General features: G+C 51.2%; 2 protein-coding genes across 10 annotated transcripts in view; one reads left to right on the top strand and one right to left on the bottom strand.

Annotated features, from left to right (window-relative positions):
• Positions 1 to 14,333, top strand: part of PPARA (peroxisome proliferator activated receptor alpha) — a 65,314-nt gene extending 50,981 nt beyond the window's left edge. For 6 of the 9 annotated variants that reach the window (XM_046011253.1, XM_046011257.1, XM_046011256.1 and 3 more), the window contains exons 7-8: positions 4,734 to 5,181; positions 7,366 to 14,333. In XM_046011253.1, the coding sequence (XP_045867209.1) occupies positions 4,734 to 5,181; positions 7,366 to 7,613 (696 nt within the window). In that variant the 3' untranslated portion in view covers positions 7,614 to 14,333. The remainder of the gene's footprint in view (positions 1 to 4,733; positions 5,182 to 7,365) is intronic. The other 3 variants (XR_006819599.1, XR_006819600.1, XM_046011251.1) reach the window with 3 other exon arrangements.
• A 245-nt stretch (positions 14,334 to 14,578) lies between these two features.
• On the bottom strand, positions 14,579 to 19,837 carry CDPF1 (cysteine rich DPF motif domain containing 1). Its single transcript, XM_046011258.1, has 3 exons — positions 18,923 to 19,837; positions 18,025 to 18,136; positions 14,579 to 16,051 (listed from the first exon to the last, which is right to left on the bottom strand). The coding sequence occupies exons 1-3, from the start codon at positions 19,039 to 19,041 to the stop codon at positions 15,905 to 15,907; spliced, it is 378 nt and encodes a 125-aa protein (XP_045867214.1). The 5' UTR covers positions 19,042 to 19,837; the 3' UTR covers positions 14,579 to 15,904.
• Positions 19,838 to 21,499: the final 1,662 nt, after the last annotated feature.

Below are 21,499 nucleotides of genomic sequence, written 5' to 3'. Positions count from 1 at the left end.
TCAAAGAAGGGCCAGCCCAGGGTTGGCTAATGAAGATAGTTTGCTTTTTTCCTACGAGCATGGCAAAACAGGTTTAATTTGTACTAATGAGTAGCTTAAAGCAATCCTGATTGGGAATTACAAGCTGGAATTTTTAGTCACAGGAAAATGAAGTATTTCACAAGCTACTTACTCTCATGAACAAACCAAACCTCTCTTTTACTGAGTCTTTAATTCTTCAGTAAAATTCTCCAATTAAATGGGCGGAGACCTTTCGGAATGGCTCGGGCAAACTCTAGGACATCGGTAAAGCTAAAGCTGGACCTGTGCTGCAAGGCCCCAGGGGCTTGTATAAATTAGACCCTTTCTGGACCACGGGGGGTGACAGCAAAGTAACCTTTTAATTTGGAATTTCTCTCCTGGAAATGGTTAGGAGAGCCCCATATTAGAGGAACCAAAGCTTCTGATCTCTTTGAGATCTGTTTCTCTCTTGGGTTTTTAAAGGGGAACTTAAAAGTTAACTTGACTCTGAACCAAACACTCTTGTTTAACATTAGTTTCATTCCCACGGAGTGTCTTTCTGCATATACCACTGAGATCTGCATGCTCTTGGAGGGAGCCCTGTCCTCCTCGGCCAGAGCTTAGAGCTCCCAATGCGGGACACGGGGTCTGCTTTTCTATTTCCCGTGGCCTGTAGATCACATAACACGAAGACCTACAGCTCGGCTAGAACTGATGAGGGGCTGGGTGGGCCAGGAGAGGGGTGCTGTGGGAGGCTGGTGGGGAAACGGTGGAGGGAGGGTCTTGGGAGGAGGAAGGAAGCTGCAGAAGCATGTAGATCCCATTGTTTTGGGGAAGGGTGGCTGTTAGCTGAGGGCAGGGGCTGATGGGAGGGATAGTGCATGTTTCTGTCTGGACATGCAGCTGGTTTGAGCCACTGAGATTTCAGAACCAGAGGCCAGAAAACCGCCAAGGCCCTGAGTGAGCTAGCTGACTAGGGCTCATCAGGGCCCTGGTTGCCCTGTGAGTTGAGGACGACAGGAACAGAAGCAGAGCCGAGGCACAGAGGACACATCAGTCCCATCTGAACTTGGCTTCCAAAAGACGTGCTTTTCAACGTCTTAAAAAGTTGGTGTGTTGACATGTGAGGTGTAAATATCGCAAGACTCTGGAAGGCCACATGCAGTGAGACGGTGAGGAGCGTTCAAGTCTGTGCCTCTCCTGTGAGGTTTGCAACCAGGAGCTCGGGCCTGCCCCATGAATGCACACGGGCCCACCCACCTCTGCCTCAGCCTCTGCTGGCGCTAGAAGCTAGTTGCACCTCTGGAAACTAGGGGAGGGTGTTCAGTTCAAACGGACAAACAGTTCTTCAGCACTGACTGTGCCAGGCAATGGTCGTGCAATAGCACTGGTCTGATGTCACAGACCATCGTGACTTTCTTCATTTCAGATGAAGGGCACCGCATACGTTTATCTCAAAGGTTCCCATATAGCTCGGAATTGTTGGGAATAGTCTTTAGAGTCTTTGAAGTCTTTGAAGTTTTCAGTTATGGACAGTCTATGTCCCCTGAGAAGATTAAGGAATTTTCGACAAAATCATGGGTCCTTTGTAGCCAGTCAGTAACAAAGTCAGGTGTCTTGTCAGAGAAGAATGAACCAAGCAAGGGGATAAATTTTGGGCACGTGACTGAGAATAGATTCTAATGTGTGTTTTGGAAAGGGCTTCCAACATTATTCTTAGCGCTTCGAGATCTTTGAGACGAGGGGCCCCCCAGGCGCCATCCCGAAATGGCTTTGGGGGATGATGAACCACATGGTGGGGTTTTGCCTGTGGTGTTACATTGAAATATTACACCGACAACTTAAGGTGCCTTAAGATTTAAAAAACATACTTAATATTTCATACCATTTCTTGAAATGTATAGTAAAACCTAACCAAAAGCTTACTAAATGGTTTCATCCAAAACAATTCTACCAAGAAATCATAATTTTTTCCTAGAAGATGGTGCTGTCTGCACTTTATGTAGAAAATGCTATTTAGATGTATGTAAAGATGAGTTTTTGTCAGTAGTATCATTAACACACACAGAACACCGTCAGGCGTGTGCACGAGTGGTAGATGTCGGTTAGGAGAACCTTCTGGTCTCGGTGGGGAGTGATGGGTGGGGGTTCTGGGCAGCTTTCTGCCTCCTGCTATTTAAACTTGTAACAACATCCTTTATTTATCTGAAATGACCACCTGTGATGTCAGATACATTCATATTCAAACTTAAGTATAAAAGGCACATTCCATAATTAAATATAAGCAGCATGGATTTTTTTTAAATAGTCCTATCAACAGTGTTTATCAAGCGTGTTAGTATATGCATTCTCTCTTGAGCTTCCATAAACATTGGTTTCTAAATGTTAGCACTGGTTTTGAATTCAGATGGTTTCTAATTTTGTCTGTTAATGAGGCCCTGCCTTCTTAAAATCCAAGTGATAATTTTATAAAAATGAAATGAAGTATTTGTACCAGTTACTTCCCCATTTACGAGAGTATGTTTCACATAAAACTAGTCCCAGGCGGGTTTCATGGGCGTGTGTCCTGTTTCACAAGGAGCTTTGCCTGGAAGGGCCCCAGGTTGGGATTTCATGCCCTGCTGTCACTGTCCTGAAGTTCTTCATCATTTTTTAAAGAGGAGCCCCATGTTTTCATCTCACCCGGAGTCCTGCAAATTCCTTGGCCAGTCCCGTGACAGTCATGTGAGATGCTCCAGCAAAGGATGCAAGTGCTCTGGGATCACACACTTGGGGAACCACTGCCCAGCCTATCCCTATTCCTGAAGCTTCCCACCACACACCCCCACAGTAGAGACTCTGGAAGGACCTAACTTCATTTCAGTGTTTCCCAAATTTGTTTGAGCCACACAACTTTTGTTTTTATTTCTGCCGAAGGTTACAAAGCCAGTGATACAGCCAAGGTGGCCTACTAGTGTATTTTCTGGAAATTGAAGGGATAGTGCCGTGTATCCTTCAAAAGCATCCCTCCAGCCCACCCTAAAATGTTAATTCCTTCAATCTGAGCAACTTCCCAGGACACAGAACTGCTCCCAAACTTTCCCTAAGCAACAGTAATCAGGCCTGCTTTTAGTCTTTGAAGGGAGACGGTTTTTAGTCTTCCTTAATCAGACTTGAGATAGTCAGCCAGCCAAAGCTTGGCTTTGAATTTTGTATTCAGAATGTTTTCACTCACACACAGGTAATTTTTTGAGTATCCTCTTTCTTCAGATGTAGAATCAAATTATTGTTGTTGTTTTTTGGGGGGGGCGTCCAATGCTGTACTGCAAATTCTAATTTTATTTAAACATTTCTAAGACAGTGCCTTGTATTGTTCCAACATGCCTGGCTTGCTTCTGAGACAAGGACACCCTCCAGGTGCCCTGAAGGTGGTTTCATGCTGTGGCTCCTCCAGATGCTCTGGGGGGCCCAGGAATAGGGGCCACATCGTGCTCTGGGGCCAGATAGAGTGTCAGTGACACGCTTTGCCCACGGGCAGAGTGAGTCTTAAAATCATGAGCTGCTTATGCCATTCTACATTTATGTATTCTGGTAGGAAATGAAAATAATGCTTCAGCCCACCTCATTACTGATCTGTAGAACACATTATAAATCAGAGATCCCTTAGAGACTGTCATTTCTTCTGCTCTGCGCACGGATCTGGTATACATTTTGGCCAGCAGCACAAAATATTTACGTCCATTCCCCTGTGCCCCACCAGATATCTAATCCCTTCTGGGCATGCTGGCCTCAAATAACAGGGCCAACCATCTCCTCTCCTCCACTAGATACTTGGAAAATGGCAGGACCCGTGGTCTTAGAAGCAAATGGTATATGTCAATATGTGGGCTGCTGGTTCAGGGGTTTGTGCTTGTTCCAGAACACAGAGCACTGAAGTGCAGATCTAAGGAAGTGAGGGTTCTTTAGGATTTTCCCAGGTGGCCCCCAGAGAGCAAGGGCTTAACAATGCTCTCTTGCTTATTGCTATGCAAACACCAGCTTTTGGAGTTCTATCTAATTATGTACCAAATTCACTCATGCTGTAGTCAGGGTCAGGTAACGAAGGTTATCTCTGAAGTTCATAAAATGGTAAAATTAAGAATTACTGTAGGGTGAGCGAAAGAGGTGAAGGCACACATTTTTAGTTATAAAATTAATAGGCCTGGGGACGAAAAGGACAGCATGAGGACTGTGATCAGTAATACTGTAGTTACATTGTCTGGTGACCCCACTCAAGGGGTGGGTACTGCCTAAGGTGTAGATGTGTTGAATCGCTACACTGTGCACCTCAAACTCATATACCATTGTATATCAGCTGTTCTTCAGTGATAAAAATTTAAAAATTACTGTAGTTAGGGCCACTGCAGTAGTAGTCAGGAGTTTAGAAAATCTTGTAAAGTATTAAAAGTGCTTTGCAAATATGCTCTTGTTAGCTTTATTGCCAAAATCAGGACTTCCCTTTCATAGCAATGAAATCCCCACCCGGTGTCAGGCAGTGATGATACTTACCTTACAGATTTATATCGCTAGTTCTCCAAAAATGTCTTTGTGTCCCCAGCCAACTTTGAGGTTGTTTAAGGACAAAGACGGCATTTTGTTCATATCGCGCTTCTCCGCAGGTGATCTGCAGACACTGGCTGCTCATCAGTTCATTGATAATTAAGAGGACAGCCTGTCACCGGCGACCTGGCTCATTTCCGTGTCTTTCGTTGCAGCCCTTTGTCATACACGACATGGAGACATTGTGTATGGCCGAGAAGACTCTGGTGGCCAAGTTGGTGGCCAACGGCATCCAGAACAAGGAGGCGGAAGTCCGCATCTTCCACTGCTGCCAGTGCACATCTGTGGAGACCGTCACCGAGCTCACCGAGTTTGCCAAGTCCATCCCTGGCTTTGCCAACTTGGACTTGAACGATCAGGTCACTTTGCTGAAATACGGAGTTTATGAGGCCATATTTGCCATGCTGTCTTCTGTGATGAATAAAGATGGGATGCTGGTAGCATATGGAAATGGTTTTATAACTCGTGAATTCCTGAAGAGCCTAAGGAAACCGTTTTGTGATATCATGGAACCTAAGTTTGACTTTGCGATGAAGTTCAACGCACTGGAGCTGGATGACAGTGATATCTCCCTTTTTGTGGCTGCTATAATTTGCTGTGGAGGTAAGTCACTGACTGAATCTGGTGTCATGTCACCTGCAGCCTCCTCTCCCAAAGGATGGCAGTAAATCTGTCTGTGCGTGAGTGGTGCAGTGAAGCACGCACCAGCAGGCGGGAGGGCGTCTGAGAGCCCCTGCGTCACCACCGAGGAGAATTAAGTGAGAATTATATCATACCGTATCATATTCGAGCATACGTTATTATAGTTAAATATATATTTGTACATCATATGAATACGTTCCATTCATAACTACGTTGTATACATAATATTCTATTTCTGATTATAATATAATCATCAAATACAAGTTACTAGGTATAATGGTAATACAATTTTTATCTAATATATATCTAATATCTAATACATATTAGATAAGATCATAATATATGGTGTATATTATTATTGTTATGTAATTCTATTATTATAGTATTACATCCATATTATAGACAGTATTCTATGAAGTGCCAGGCAGATGTTAGTACAGTTTATCTCACTATTGGTATATTCTGTTTCATAATGAAAAATGTCAGTAGCTAACTGGCAGTGTTTGCAGTTTGCTTTGCCAAAGGAAGTGGATCCCAGTGAAGGAGAATCTGGGCCTCTCTGCAGGGAAGCTGGCTCTGCAGCTCCCAGAATTTTGGCTCAATGTCCTGTTCCTTTAAATAACCCTGTCCTGATATAAGAAGGTCATCCCTGTACTGTAAACTCAGCTGACCTTACCCAGTCTGGGGGAGACTGATGGGGCGACCACCGCCCACTGCAAGAAACCGTGCTGTGCCCTGCAGGTGGCTGACGTGCAGAGCTGAGGCCGGCCACAGCTGCCTAGACTGCGGAAGCTCCACAAGGCCTGTTCCTGCTACTATCCAGCTGCGTGCGCTCAGCTGGAGCCCTAGTGCTCCGGGCAAGCAATGGGAACTGTAGGGCAGTTGTACGTCAGCTACTCTTGCCCTCTGTATGCTCAAGATGTAGTGCTGTGGGTAAAAAGCAACCGCACGACCCTTTATAGGAGTAGGGCACAGTTCTCTAGAAGAAATTACAATCCTGTATCAGTCCTGGGGTGCCTGGGTGGCTCAGCGTCCAACTCTTGATTTCGGCTCAGGTCATGAACTCAGGGTCATGGGTCGAGCCCTGCTCAGGCCCTGCGCTGAGCAGGGAGCCTGCTTCAGATTCTCTCTCTCCCTCAGCCCCTTCCTGCCATGTGCGTGCACTCTTTCTCTCACTCAAAAAAAATCATGGATCAATCCTATTTATAGAAAAGGATAAAGTGTGATACACATTAAACCTTACGAGGGGGATTCACTTTCTGTTTCTTTTAATCTGTTTAAAAAGTGAGTAATTAGATTCATTTCACAACCAAAAAAAGCAACGAAAAAAATCCACATCCTTTGCAACACTTTTAACGATCCTAGTAAGGACTGAGGCTTTAAAGAGAGCACTGCCTCTTGGACAGGGATGGGGACGGGGACAGGGACAGGGTGGGTTCTGAACCCAAGGCAGGACATGTGTTCTCGGGCTGTCCTGAGAGGTCCAGTGCCTGCAGTTGAGTGTCCCCAGGGAGGGCATGTGGCGTGCTCGCTGACCTGCCGGCCCCAGATCTCAGGACCGCCTGGACTCCAGCAGCATCTGGTGCAGCCGGCATCTGCCACTCACATGTCACTCCTCCGTCTATGCAGCTGACTCATATCGGAAGACTCATAGCATTCCTACCCCTTACAGTGCTTTATACCACAAAACCCAGTCCAACACAATCATACTCCTTCACAGTTATGGAAAACTTGAAACCGAATATTTCGTTTTCACTCAAGAAGAAGTATTTCACTTCATATTATGCAAAACTGGTTGTTTTAATCATCATCGTAATATATGGTTACTCCTAATGTTTTTGGGTTTTTCTCTGGACCAGTGGTAATGAGAGAAACCCAAAATGAAAGGGCCATGCTGTACAGTAGTTGGTCGATTTAAGGCAGTATACAAATATTTAGGACCAAGTATTTGTCCTATCTACCCAACAGTCCCAGTGACTTCTGCAGAATCAAGTTCTGTCTTCCAGCCGAGTCGACATTATCGAAAGGTGGAATAACAAAGAAAGGCCACATAAATAAGAATGTTTGGTCTCCCCAAGCGATAAACAGTTATGAGTCATCAGTGGGGTGATTATCACAAACATCTCTTCTTTCTTTTGAGAATAGATCGTCCCGGCCTTCTAAACGTGGGACACATTGAAAAAATGCAGGAGGGCATTGTGCACGTGCTCAAACTTCACTTGCAGACCAACCACCCAGACAACATCTTTCTCTTCCCAAAACTCCTTCAAAAAATGGCAGACCTCCGGCAGCTCGTCACTGAGCACGCGCAGCTCGTGCAGGTCATCAAAAAGACCGAGTCTGACGCCGCCCTGCACCCACTGCTGCAAGAAATCTACAGGGACATGTACTGATGGATTGAAGGTAAAACACCCAGGCCACGTGCCAAGGACTTCTAAAGTCGACAGCACTACAGATGGGAAACGGGAGCAACATCCGCTTTGCACAAATTCCACCATTTTCACCTTAGAGAATGGGACGGATGAGCCTTAGGTAACCGGAACCCTAGACCACATTTCTTTCTTTTTCACACCAGTACTTCTGAGAGCATGCAAAGTATTGAAATGGTGGGCATAGGTAGCTATAAGCAGTTCTTAGAAAATTAAGGGGAATGATGCCCAGTGGTTTGATTTTAACTCACCTGATGTTAATCAATGCAGATTTCTTGATATCACATGAATAACGTAGCGCTGAATTAACTGGTGACCTCGAAATATGTGGTCTGTCTTCTCCTTTTGCCACCTTTGGCTGTTGTGCTCCCTTATCATTTTTAAACTAATCAGCACTTTTTAACTTTTATAATCCTATAAATCTAGATGAATCCAAAGGTTAAGTATTTTTTAAAAAGCAGCAAAATATTTATTGGAAAGACCTTAATTCTGTTTCCTGAATTTGCAGACAGACAACATGCTGTTTCTTAATCATAGGATTTAAAATTTCAAAGGATCATTTGATAAGCTATCCAAATGCAGCAGTCAGTTGGTTTTCACTGTGTTCATGGTTGTGACTTAGGTGGAAGGGCCTGTTTCCAGGCTTGTGTAGGTGATCCCAGAAAGCCGCATCTGGAGACTCCCCCTGGAATCGATTCTCTGCCTGCTTTGAGCTGGCGTCGGGGCAGCAGGAGCAAGACAAATGGGAAGTGTGTCAGCTCTCCGTCCCTCTGACCTGTTCCCTATCAAATGGGAACCAACCGAGTCAGGTTCTTTGGGGGCCATGATAACATTTTGGGGGGCAACCTCACAAGTTGCTTGTCAGTGTTCCTGTGGGCCCCGTGTGTCAAGGCAGCTCCTTGGTCTTCTCATGTGTTGCTTTCTAAAGCGCGCAGCTTTATTTTTTTAACTCTTGGTGGCAGTAGCTGCACCCAAACGTAGAACGTGAGGCAAACAGGACTTTAGAGCATGGGCCCTGGGGGGACCATATGGAGAATGAGGGGGGCAGACACAGCGTCCTTCATGGGGCAGTTTTCCGATTACATATGGAAGGCAGCTTTCCTAACATCTGAAATACTTGTTTCAGCCTAAACCCCGGTGTGGTTATGAAAGCAGTGTTCTTCGTGGTTCTCGTCCAGGGCACATGGATCTAGAAAGACTCTCTCTTTTTGTCCATCATAGTATGTAAATGTCCTGTGAGGGGATTTGCAGCTGCCCTGCCCTCCAGGCCAGCCAGGCCTGAGCCTGCCAGAGCTTGAAGTGGAAGCCGGAGAGAAGGGGTACGGGGGACCCCCCTGGCCACCTGCCTCTGACCCCCTGCCTCCTGGCAGCTCTTAGGACCTGGTTGTGCCCTTGGCGCCCCTCCCCCTCTGTCTCTAGAAAACTTGTCTCTGTAAGGTCACTCTACTACTTGCTGTCGAGGAATGATTAGGATTGAGATTGATCAAGTTCCCAAGGTCAGCATCGTGGAAATGCCAAAGGAGAGAGAATGATAAAACTGTGAGGTTTCAACTAGAAAAGGCAAATGTGACAACAGGCACATCCTTCTCAAAATTAAACCTCAGTGGTAGTTTTCGTTTTTATTTTGTTGAGAGGTCCAGTCAAAGTATCTGTTGGAAGCAAATAAAAGTATTTCCACGTATGAATGACACCCGTCAAGAGGTCACCCAAAGTTAGAGGGCATGTCCGTGTGGGCATTCTTCCTTAAGACAAGGCCCCCTGGGCCGCTGCTGCATCTCTGTCGCCTCCGTTGTCCACTGGCCTTTCTTCTCACATGCCCCACGTGGATGCCATTCATAGACATGGCCTCAGAAAGGGGCCCTCGAGATTCAGGCTTTCAGGAAAGTCACTCACTCATGGTTCTGTTTTCATAAAACTTACTTTTAAAAAAACTCCTTATTTCATACATTCTGCTACCGAAGGCATGGGTTCTGCGTTCCTAGTGTCAGTGAGCATTTGGCTGTCTTGGGGCCCAGCTAGATGCCCAGAGACACTCCCAGTGAGGCCACAAAGGAGGCTGCAGAGACTGTGGCTCGAAAGTCACTTAAATTTGTTCACTGGTACAAATAGGAAGAAAATCACAGATTCTGTTCATTTTAAGTAATAGTCACGGATTGCCATGCAGAATGTTCAGGCCACCTAATCCAAGATTTCTCAGACCAGATTTGTCAGATATGGACAAATTATTCACCAGTTCAAAATACTGTCGCATTTCCATTAGGGGCTTGTTAGAGCACATTTTTTGCCTGCTGGGTTTAAGCAGATGTCAGCATGAAGTGGGGTAGATATGACAGAACAGGTTTGAGAAGCCTCAGACCAGGGCATGGAGCCCTTCCTCTGCTGGGGAACTCGGCATGCGATGCAGCTCCCGGTGCCACCACCTTGACACCCTGAGACAAGTCACTGTCTGTAGCCACAAATTCCAAATGCCTCAGAAACCACAAAATTACAAACACCCTTTGTCTGTCGGCCTGACAAGGACGATTCCTGAACCCAGCAGCCAGCTCCAGCTTGGGAGCCGGACTGGCCCTCTCTCCCTAGTCCCACAGCATCCCTCCCCTTCATCCTCCTGGGCATTTCCAGCTGGGTGTCCCACACGCAGAATCCTGCCCCTGCCACGCTGAGGGCTGTGCATGCCGGTGGCCGTTTTGGGGAAGCCCAGCACCTTCAAAGTCAGGATGCAAGCAAATGTACCAGCACGAGCAGGAGGCAGGGACAGTTTGGGAATCTTCAGAGTGCCAGTGAGCTGCTCCTTTCTTCCCACCTTGCTCTGGAGTTTCCCTGTGGCCTTGTAGCTCTCAGATGAGATGCACTCCAGGCATCTCCCTGAATAGCAGGTGTACATACATCAAAAAGAATGTGAAGTCCAGGAGAAGAACCCTGGTGCACAGTGCATTCAGGAATGCCTGCGAGAGCTATTTTAAAGGGACTCTTCGTTTTAAGAACAAGAATATATCTTTCTGCATTTTGGATGCGTTTCTTACATTGGGCCACCTGAAACTCTAAGGAAAAAAACAGCCTCAAGGATCATGTGGGGGTTCCAGAGACAGGGCAGCATCCTAAGATCTGAGCAGAAGCTCAAGCAAGGCACAAGTAGAATCCTTTGTTTAATGTGTGAGGATAAGTAAACTATTAATTTAGCCACTACTGTTTCCCCAAATCTATAGCATAACAGCTACCTCAATACAGTACATCAAAAGGCACAGTTAAAATTAAGGTACATGAAACACTCGGGGTCCTTTTGTAGCACCTATAGTCAGATCATTTATGAGTAAGATTCCAAAGTTACTCACCTTTGCTTCATTGCACACTGAGAGGTGGAAGGTCATGTGACTCCTTAAAGGCACTTTGGTGGTTTAAAGGGTGTCTCCAAGACACACACGTGCAGAAGCTGCTGCCCCAGGTAGGTAGCCCTGAGGTGGAGCATGACCCGGGTCTAGAGTGGCAACAGTCACTGGCCACAGTGACCCGCCCTGCTCCTCGGTTGGAGCTGCTGGCGGTGGCAGCTGGCTCAGGGAGAGACCCTGCTGGACAAGGCTGGAAGCACATGCCTCATAGCTGTGGCAGTGACTGTCCAAGGTGCACCTGGGCCTGTGTGCTGCCTCGGGCACTTCCTGCCTCCTCCTCGCTTCTTCAAACCACCAAGCACCTTAGATACCTTAGATACCTAGCCACTGCATACATGATGGTTGTGGGTTTTGGGGTTGGTTTTTTTTTTGGTCTCTACCCAGTGGCCACACCCGTCTCCGGAATATCTTACAAAAACCCGTTTAGAGAGGGGTACGCTGTTTCAACCAACCTGCACTGCAGGTGTTCCCGGAGGGGTCACTTGCTTAAAGCCTTTAAGTTCACAGCAGTGTCGTCCATTCAGGATGGCAAGGACATCCCACTGTGGAAGTCGCCAGCTATGATCAGTGCGACCCACTGAGAGCTTACTGATTATTAACAAGTGTCTATGGAAGCTTTTTCCCATGTACCGAGTCTTCATAGCATTGGCACAGCCCGGCACCAGGTGGCTCCAAAGCCAGGCTCCTTGTGCTTGTTCTTCTCCTCTTAAATGTGGCCCTGCTTCTCTTAACTCTTGGTCCAAGCTGATTTATAGGGTTCCCCTGGGATTAAAGATTCTTGCCAGGCTCCAAAGATTGCGGCCTATGTTTTTTTGCTGGGATATAAATATATATACATATATTATTTATATTTAGGTGCCATTTTAATAGAATTCAGGAAAATGGTCATTGACCTCCAGCCTGTGATATGCAACGGAGTAAGAGCAAAGGCAGTGAACATTCGTCTGACTCAGGAGACGAGATCCATTACATTTCTCTGGAAACCACAATGCAAATTTGAGGTAATACTGAAAGTTCTAGAAAAAGAAAAAAAGACAATGAATCTTCACGTGTCGGTTTAAGGAATTAGAGAGTTCTCTCCGTCATGCTGTTTTTGTGCAGTGCAGCTGGCTGTCTCAATACGTCCGCGGAGTGGGCTGAGGCTTGTAAAGGCTGAGGGGGTGGCCCACATATCTGGACAGCAAGTGAGAGGCTGGCGGCCAGGGTGCGGTCTGAGCTGTCCTTGCAGCATGAGGCCTGGGATGCCTTCTCAGGTCTAGCGTGGGGCTCTCAGCGGACCATTTGCTGCTCGACATTTCAGTCTGAGACAAGGACAAGTGTCACCGTGTACTACCGTACCTAAGGAAAGTGGGGGGGACCATGTAATGTGGCCCAGCTGAAATACATACAGCCACATCCTTTTGGAATTCCTTGCCAAACAGAACAGACTAACCTGCACCCATGTTCAAAGTCACATCTTGATTGGAGCAATGGGGAACATCAAGGACTCCAGTGGCCCACTAGCTGTTCAGTGCAGTATCTGCCAAAAAAAAAAGAAAAAAAGAAAAAAAAAAAAAAACGTTTTTTTTTTAAATGTCAGAGATAGGGTTAAGACCTGGGTCAGGTTGTTTTGTTTGCTAGTTTGGGTCAGGTGTGAAGAACTTCCCCAAGTGCTTTTCCAGAGAAGGGATTATACTAGCCTCCTCCTCCCTTACCCTTCTCCCCACACCCAGCATCTAAACTTCCTTAATTCATTAATTCAACAGACTGCAGCATTGTGCAGACCAGCACAGGGACCCACCCCCACCGTGAGCCACCCACCCAGGTGAGCCCCGAAGGGAGGGCTCTTGGCCTGGAGGGGTCCTCCAGCCTCAGCATGGCCTTCTCAGGGCAGGGAAGTCAAGCTTCGGGCCTTGAAGATAAGCGAATGACCAATCTTTCCAAAATAAAATCATTTGCTTTTGGAAACTATCTTCTCTTAAAAAAGCACAGTCTGTTCCTTTTTTCAGGCCTAAAAACAAACTAACCAAAAAAAAATTACCTCACAATAGATGAATACCACTCAGTACCCTTTCCAGTAATGTCACAGTATTTGCATTTGAGCATTATTTTTCCTACACTGTATGGTACATAGAACTATGTTTGCAGCTATATCTTAAATACTAGGATTCAAGTTTAAGAAAAAGTTTAGTATAAATATTTTACTAACTTATAATCATGCATCTAGTAACAAAGATTTGGATTCTTTTGAAATCAGTATTAGTTGACATATACTCTTAGTAGCCTGGCTCTTGGAACTTACCGGAAACACAAAGGATGCTGGAATGTAACTGACGTATGCTCGCACGTGCACACACACACAGCTTTTTGTCTCTCCCAAGCCACACGGTTTATTTCCCTATATAAATCTGTTCCCCTCATCGTGCCTCACATGCAAGCTCAAGCGAGTCTGTCTTCACCGTCTCTCCTGGCAAGGGGGCCAGAGACCCAGGTCCAGAGTCACTTACTGCCCCCAGCAGTATCCTGATGAAGACCTGAACTCTTCCTGGGCCATGGGTCGCAGTCTGCTCTTCAGGAAATTACTACCTGTAGGTTATTACCAAAGTACTCGGGCAATCCAAAATCTTCGGATGGGATATTTGCACCACTGGGTCTCTGGCCATGCCCAGATGGCCCAGCCTGAAGCATATACCAGAAACCACGGACCCTGTGAGTCCCCCTGGGTCATTCTCAGTATCTCAGCAGAACTTCTTGATGTCCACAGGGCTGTGGTGCTGAGAGCAACTGACCGACACATGTCAGAACATTAGATGGGTGCAGATTTCCATAGCAAGACTGAGCTTGGTTTCTTGGTGTGTTTATCGTTACCACTCTTTGGTGCCTTATACTCTCCAAGTCTTCAGGGGCTGGTAGACCCCTTGTCTTGATATTAAACAGGAGCAGTTCCAAAGGAGATCTTTTAGAGCAGGTTCTGGGGGCCTCTCTCTGGGCCTGGGCAGAGGGGGCATCCAGGGCCTCAGGGAGCACGGTTGTGCACAGAAGAGCAAATGGAATCTTCCAAGTCACATTAACCAATAGCGATTCCAAGCAATTAGAAAATGACTATAAGATAACTTTTTAATTTTTAAAAAAATCTTCAGTCTTATTCTCTTTCCTGCTCAGAGATTGAACTGATCACGTATGTTGATTTATATACTGAATTTATGGGAATGTACAGGTTTGGAATGTCCTACTGTAAGACTGATGAATGTAAGGATTTAATTTCAGGGTACAGCATTGCCTTAATGGTTTTAAAAAATAAAACTATTTTTTAAAATTAGTTGGTGAGTTCTGAGTGATGCCATGAGATGAACATTTAGTTTGGTGAAAGTCCCCGGCTGTAGCATCTGCCCTCAGCCCAGAGTAGCCCGCACCCCACTCCCCCATGGGTCTTCACCTCTAGTCCTTTTGTCCTCTGGCGCACAGAAAGGACCTAAGACAGTGTGGCCCCAGGATGACAGCCGTTCGTCTAAAGTAATGTGACGCAGGGGAAGCATCTGAAAATAAAACCCAGGGCACCCATCAGCCAATAAAAGCTCTTTATTCATTCTCTTCTCAAACGCATGTCTGGTGCCCCCCAGGACAATGTCAGCGGGCCTTCAGGTTGTTACAGGCAAAGATAGAACAGCTCCAGCCCTCTGAGAACCAGCAGAGCCAAACGCACCCTTCAGTGTGTCCCCCATGGCAAAGGTGGGGGCAACGGGGCAGGGGTGCCCATGGGGGGACAAGTGCCCTGGGGCCGCCTAAAGGAGCCTGCAGAGCTGGTGTGGGGTCCCCTGTGGAGAGGGGCAAGCCAGCACCTCAAGTTGTGAGCCTCTGGGTGAGCGAAGGGAAGGCAGGGGAAGGCATTGCTCTGCCTTGGAATGGGACTGGGCCTGGGGCTGGAGCCAGAAACCTGCGGGACAGACAGGACAGAAGAGGCTTCACGTGGCAACACCCCAGCCCCCAACCCACGCCAGATCCAGAGTGCCAAGGAGAACATCTGCCTCGCAAATGTTTCTGGGGAAGGATTACTTTTCAAAGCATTAACTGGCTTTCTGGGTTTTTAATTACGGATCTAACACATGGTCAAGATTTAAAACGCTTTCCAAGCACCACGAGGATGTGAAGTAAAACTCCACTGCCCCTGGGCCCCCCAGTCACGTCTGCAGTTCCCCTACACACCTCAGGCGCCTTCCCACAGGTCACTTCCCTGTACTGTCCCACTGAGTGAGGTCTTCCCTGCATGAACACTCACTTCCTTGGATGGAGAAAGCAAGAGTCCCCACTCAGCTGTCCTGCCTCTGCATGAGCACGGACAGCACAACCCCCCAGCGTGACCAGAGGGCCTCCCCATACTGGACCAGAGCAGTGGGCTTTGTCCCTTCACTCCTGTGTGCTCAGGGCCAGGCAGAATAGCATGTTACCTGGAGGCAACTCCTGGATCTGACGAAATCATGCAAAGGGCATAAAGGTCCCTCCAGGTCTGTCGCCTGTAAGCAGGAGCCAGGGGATGACCCTGCGGGAAGGCCTAGAGCCCTCAGGTCTGGGAGGAGAGCCAAAGGGCCAGCAGGCCAGCCCTGGTCTCCCTTTGTGCCAGTTCTGAGCCATTCCTCAGTTCCTGCCCTGCGGTCTCAACATCGAGAGGGGTCTGGATGGGGTTGGGTCTGTGGGATGTCTGGTCCAAGGTCTGCCTTTTGAGTGTCTTCTCTGCGTCTCCCAGTCACCTTCCTGCTGCAGGCTGGGCTCCGGCTCACTCCAGTTGTACACACTGCTCCTGCCTGTCCCAGGACAAGGCTGGGCATGGTGGCTCCCAGCTTGGCCCCAGAGCTCTGTGCGAGGTGCTCTTGCCAACCTGGCATCTGGCCGCACTCATGTCCGAGAGCCAGGCTGGCTGGCCGGCCTCTTTGATGGAGCTTTCCTTTTCTCCAAGTCTTGCCGAATTTCCTGAGGGAAGGCGTCCATGTTCTCCTGGACACAGGGGAGGCAAAACCTCTTCGAGTAGAATAAACTGCATTCCTGAAAGAGGACAGGGGAAGGACAAGGACTAAGTACCACAGAGCAGGGGGGGTGCAACTTCTCCCAGAGGCCAGTCCTTCACCACATACTGGGGGTGGGGGGCACAGGGCAGGGGCAGCTGTGTCAGGGAGGTGGCAGCCAAGGTCAGAACAGCAGGAGGGAGAGCAGGGCATGGAGACTGGCCAGCCACCTCCAAGAATGCAGTCATCACCCAAGACAAAAAGAGACAATGGAGGGCCTCCAGGGAGGAAAAAGCAGGTAAGGCATCCCGATCAGCCCCCGCAAGCAGTGGGGTAATGGGGGTTCCTGAGCATGTGGGAATCACCCAGTGAGACTGGTGAAGATGTCGGAGAGAACAAGGCAAGCAGGCCTGGGTCAACCCAGGTGGGAGGGCCTGTATGGCGCAGACACACTCTGGGGACTACCGTGCTTCACCACGGGTGACGTGGAAACAATGAGAAGATGGAACCGGGGCCACACCTAACCTGTCAGAGATTCTAGATCCTTCCCTCTCCTAGTTATCGCAGCAATGCGACTGGTGCTTGGTGACCACCGGTGCTGGGCACAGCTCCACAGACCAAAACGGCCACCGGCAAGCGGCTGGTCTGGGCAGGAGGTCGGATCTGTCCAACCATGGCCATTGTCCCCTGCACCCATCCTCTGCCATGCAACCCCTAGGATTCACTGCCCAGGGCCCTGTCCGAAGACTACTTTCCCAGCCCCTTCTGCAACTGGCTGTGCTGTGTTTTGAGAATGGCAGTGGCGCCATCTGCTCTGGACGCTTACACATACGAAAAGTAAGTGAAGACTGTCATACTCAAGCCACTGTATTTTGGGGGTCTCTCTGCTGCAGCAGCTCAGGGTGTGCCTCAGCTAAGACAAGGCTGTCCTTCCTGTAGTACTCAGAGGAAAGCTGTTCCCACGTGAGAGAGGGGACTTTGCCACCAACCAAGCACTTCTTCCAAGAACACACGAGACCTCGGACACCACACAGGGCGCCCTCTCCTCTGCTCACCAAGTGCAGCCCAAATGTGTAAGTGTGGCATTCAAGGCTTTGCCCCCACCGGCCCAAGTTCCCTTTCCAGTCTTCATTTCCCAGCTGCTTCTTTCCCGCTGAGTCCTCACATGCCGCCCCGTGCCCTCGAACATGTAGGCCTCTCTGCCTTGCCAAGGCTTCATCTCACCCCATCAAATCTCATTCCCCCGACCCTTGAGGGACAGAGGCTAATGTTTAAACCTGGTCTGTGAGGCAGCAGCCTTGTCCACACTCTGCCCCCTAGCGGAATGCCCAGGGGCCCGGCCGTCCGGCCCTATCACTTGGGTTCCTGGGGCCACACCACTTAGCCACAGGGCTCCGCCTCCACCCGCCCCTGGGTTGTCCAACAAAAGGCTCACTACCCTGGTGTCCTGGGCCTACTCGGCCTCTCGAACCTCCGTGTCCTCACCTATGAGATGGGGGCAATGCTGCCTTGCACAGCTAGGGTTTGGGGCCGGACCAAAGGAATCTGCCCTGGGAAAACAGGCCGCAAGCACAGGCCCTGACCCACAACAACTGCTCACGTAAGCACAGTTCCTTCCTCTGAAAGGTCCCTCCAAGGACAAGTAGGAAGAAGGCCACTGTCCCATGGAGAGAAGCATAATGGCCATTGGCATGGCTGGGAGGGGGAGAAGAGTCAGCACCCACTGCCTGGCCAACACTGAGACGGTCTGACTGGCTCCCACCCACGCCCCTGCCTGTCTGCTCACCTCGTTGGCTGCAGGACTCATCCCTAATGAGCTGGACCCGCTGGCCTCCAAGAACCCCGGCCCCCCACCTGACGTGGCAGGGCTCCCGGGATCACGGCCGCAAGGAGCAGCTGACGCTCACACTGTCCTCGGGGAAGGCTCCCACGTCACCTTTCCCACGGTCAAGGGTGGGGTCCAGCCAGAGGGAGGGAGGGAGAGGCGCGGCGGCAGCCCACACGCTTACCCACCGGGCCCACGCACACCAGCCGGCCGCACACACTGCACTTGGAGCCGAGCACCAGGAACCGGTCCTTGTCTGAGGTGAACGGGTCCTTCATGACGTAACTCTCCTCCAGGAGGCTGCGGGGCAGTGCGGGGCGCGGGGGTCAGAACGGCCGCAACCTCTGCCCAGGGAAGCCTGGCAGCCGCACGGAAGGGACCTCCCCAGAGCCGCACCCCTGGGCGGGTTCATGAGAGGAGGGGCCGGTCCCGGCCGCGCCCCCGAGTGGGAGCGGAAAGGCAAGCCGCGGGGCAGTGGCCGGAACCGGGCCCTGCCGCACCACGCAGGGAGAACCGGGGCGCCTTACACCCTGCCCCCGGCGCGGGCCGCACCCCCACACCTGAGACCCACAGGTTCTGCCATGACACCCGGGCTCCTGGTCAGCAGAGGAGCCCACGCGGAAGCCGGCCCTGGCGCCTGCACCTGGCCCATGGCAGCGGCGCACCTGGCGGGCAGCGTGCTGGTCGGCCTCGGCCTCGGCCTCGGGGCACGTTAGAGGTCAAGACCAAGCCCCAGCACCCAGCGGCTGGCGCAAGGCCGATTCCGGGCAGACCCCCCGGAGGCCGGAGCCGAGGACTCAGTCCCCTCAGAGCGAGAGGGCGGGAAGGCTCCCCACTGAGAAGGGCCGCTGAGGAGGCGGGACGCCCCGCTGTGGAGCCTCCCGGCCGGAAGCACGTGCTGCTCCCCGCGAGAAGCGCGGACCAAGGGCCCCGGAGCTTCTGGGGGAGCCTCGCCCCGCGCCTCGGCAGGTCACTCCTGCAGCGTCCGGAGCCCAGGCGCGGTGGGGCTACGACGCGACACCGCAGCCACCGCCACACCGCGGCGCCCCCAAGCCCGGCCCGGCCGCGGGAAGCCGGAGTACTCACACGATGGCGCGGGCGTCGGGGGGCTTCGGGCCCACGTAGCTGCAGGGAGCGGTCAGCGCGCAGAGCCGGCACGAAAACACGCCCGGGGCACGGCGGCCCGCCTCCGCCTCCGCCTCCATCCGCAGGCGCCCGAGAGGGGCGGGTCCCCTTCAAAAGCCAGAGCCCGCCGGGCCCGAGCCGCCCCCGCCAAGCTCCCGAGCCGCGGGCCGACGGCGCCCCGAGCACACCAGGGCCGCCAAGGTCACTCCCACAGCAGCGGCGGCGACGAGTCAGGGCCGGCCGGGGCCTCGCACCCGCCCCCTGGCCGCGGCCGGCACCGCTCGCTCGCCACGACAGCCCGGGCGGCTCCTCACGGTCGTCCGCGCTGCCCGACGGGCCACCGCCTCGCTTTCGCTCCCGCGGCTCCGGTCCCCACGGCCCCACGGCCGGAAGCGCCCCGCGGCGGCGCGAGCGGCGTCTCTGACGTGGGCGCTCTGAGGGTCCGAGGGTCTGTCCGCCCGTCTGTCCGCGGCGCTCCTCCTGCCGCCGGCCGGGCTGCCGTCCGCGAAGCGTCTGACCGGCGGCCGGGCGCTGTCACCACATTCGGGACAAGGCCTGACGGCCCGCACGTCACACCGCTCTCGGGCCCCACTCTGGGGGCTGCGGGGCTTCCGGCCGCGAGCGCGCACTCGCAGGCTGTCCCTCCGGGCCCGCCCCGGGCTCCGCCGCTCTCCCTCGTCCACCCCCGGGGCTTCTGGCCGGGAACGGCCGAAGGACGCGCCCTCAGCGGCCCGCTTCCACCGCGGTGTCACCCGCGCACCTCCGCCCGAGCCTCAGTTCGCCGGACGGCCGCGCACCTCCCGGGCTGCCCCGGGACCTTGGCAATCTGGGCTCCTCATCCCCTACCGCCCAGGCGCGCGCAACACGGGCCCTCAACGCCACCTGGAAGCGCGGCCGGGAACAACACGGCCTACGACCCGCGGCGCCTGCGCGACTCCTCCTCCCGGCGACTACGTACAGCGCAGGCGCGAGCCCGTCCCCAACCCTCCGCGGGGCCTCCAGGAGGACTTCCGCCTCTACAAAATAGACTTCCGCCTCTGCGACGCTGGGGCGAAAAGGGAAGGTCACGCCCCCCTCCAGGCAGAGCCCGCCCACTGGACCAGCTCTGATGGCTGTTCTGAGGTTCTCCGATGCTTCTTGGATTTTCCACCCGCCTTCGACGAATCCAGGCGGCCGGAGCGCGTCCAGTATCGTCTCGCCATACACTTGCCTGGACTGGAGCGCCCTGAACCTAGATCCCTAACTCCCTGTCCCCACACCCTCTTTGAAAGGTGAGTCCCGGTCCCCCAGGCCTGGGCCAGGCAGGAGTGTTTGTGTTCACCCGAGGCAGCAGACAGGATACGATCAAAGGAAGCCCTGTCCTTCCACATGGACACGGTAAAACGGTGTGCACTTCGGACATGTCGATGTGTTGCTCCCAATGTGGCCTGTGACGCCCGTGATGATCCCGCCCTCCAGAATCTGCCCTGCTTCAGCTTCCGTAGGACCCTTGGGCCCACAGGGTCCCATGCCCCAGTCTCAGACCTACTCTTCCCCGTGCCTCCCCAACGCACCCAACTCCAGGCCCCTCTGCCACTACGTATGCCAAGCACTGTGGGACCCCTAAAGCCACCAGGCCTGGGGGATGGGCCTTTTTCCTTTGGGCAATTGAGAATTAAGGATTATACAAGACATTTCTGGGAATAACGTCAATTCCTGGACATGGACCGAGGGGAGCACTGAGGAAACACTCTGATTTTCTTACTAGCAGATGGGACCTCTGGGTGCTTCCAGCAAGAGCATTCCTTGGATCACAGCCAAGATTATATACCGTGGACTTTATTTTCTGTATCTGCCCAAAGATGGACCGTCTGGATGAAGCTCTTCATGTATGACCTATAAGCACTCGGATACATGACCTTGTCTCTTAAATACTGCTCAAGCCCTAAGACAGGCTACACAAGTTAGGAGATGGACTGCAAGAGCTACGGGAAATACTAAAAGAGCAAATCACACTCTTTGGTAGAAAATAAAGTTAATTTTGAATTTGAGCTCTCTACCATTTGTAATATAAGAAGAAAACCAATCCAAAGGGTTAGCAAAATCTCAAAATATTTTTTAAATGGTTTCCCAAGAAACCACATATTAGGACATGTGGGTGGCTCAGTCAGTTAGTCTGTCTTCCACTTAGGTCATGATCCATCCTGAGATCTAGGCCTGCTTCCTGCTCCGAGCTCAACAGGAATTCTGCTTCTCCCTCTGCCCCTTCTGTATCTCTCTCTGTCTCTCTGTCTCTCTCTCTCTCAAATCAGTAATATCATAAAAAAGAAAAGAAAATCCAAATCTGACCTTCAGACACTCTTGTGTGAGTGGCATGAAAAGTGCATGCGTGTGTCTGTGAGCCATTCCAGCACAGCTCAGAACCACAGGGGCATCCAGTGAATAACAAAGCCTTGGGACATAGTTGTTCTCTGGCTGATTGGGTTGTCCCCCTTCATGGGCTCTCCATGGGGAAGGCAGGATCCACCTATACACACCCCCTCACGCAGAAATCACGGC

The sequence above is a fragment of the Meles meles genome, chromosome 7, assembly GCF_922984935.1.
Source record: "Meles meles chromosome 7, mMelMel3.1 paternal haplotype, whole genome shotgun sequence".
NCBI lineage: Eukaryota > Metazoa > Chordata > Mammalia > Carnivora > Mustelidae > Meles > Meles meles.
The sequence above is the reverse complement of the archived record's forward strand: the minus strand, read 5'-3'. Positions and strand labels throughout refer to the sequence as shown.

What these genes read in the sequence shown, in the direction of transcription:
- CDPF1 (XM_046011258.1), bottom strand. Translation starts at nt 19,041, where the DNA reads ATGGAGGCGGAGGCGGAGGCGGGCCGCCGTGCCCCGGGCGTGTTTTCG. An exon ending in CCCGACGCCCGCGCCATCGT is followed by an intron (nt 18,137 to 18,922) that starts GTGAGTACTCCG and finishes ACTGCCCCGCAG; the next exon opens with CCTCCTGGAGGAGAGTTACG. An exon ending in GGCTGGTGTGCGTGGGCCCG is followed by an intron (nt 16,052 to 18,024) that starts GTGGGTAAGCGT and finishes GTCCTCTTTCAG; the next exon opens with GAATGCAGTTTATTCTACTC.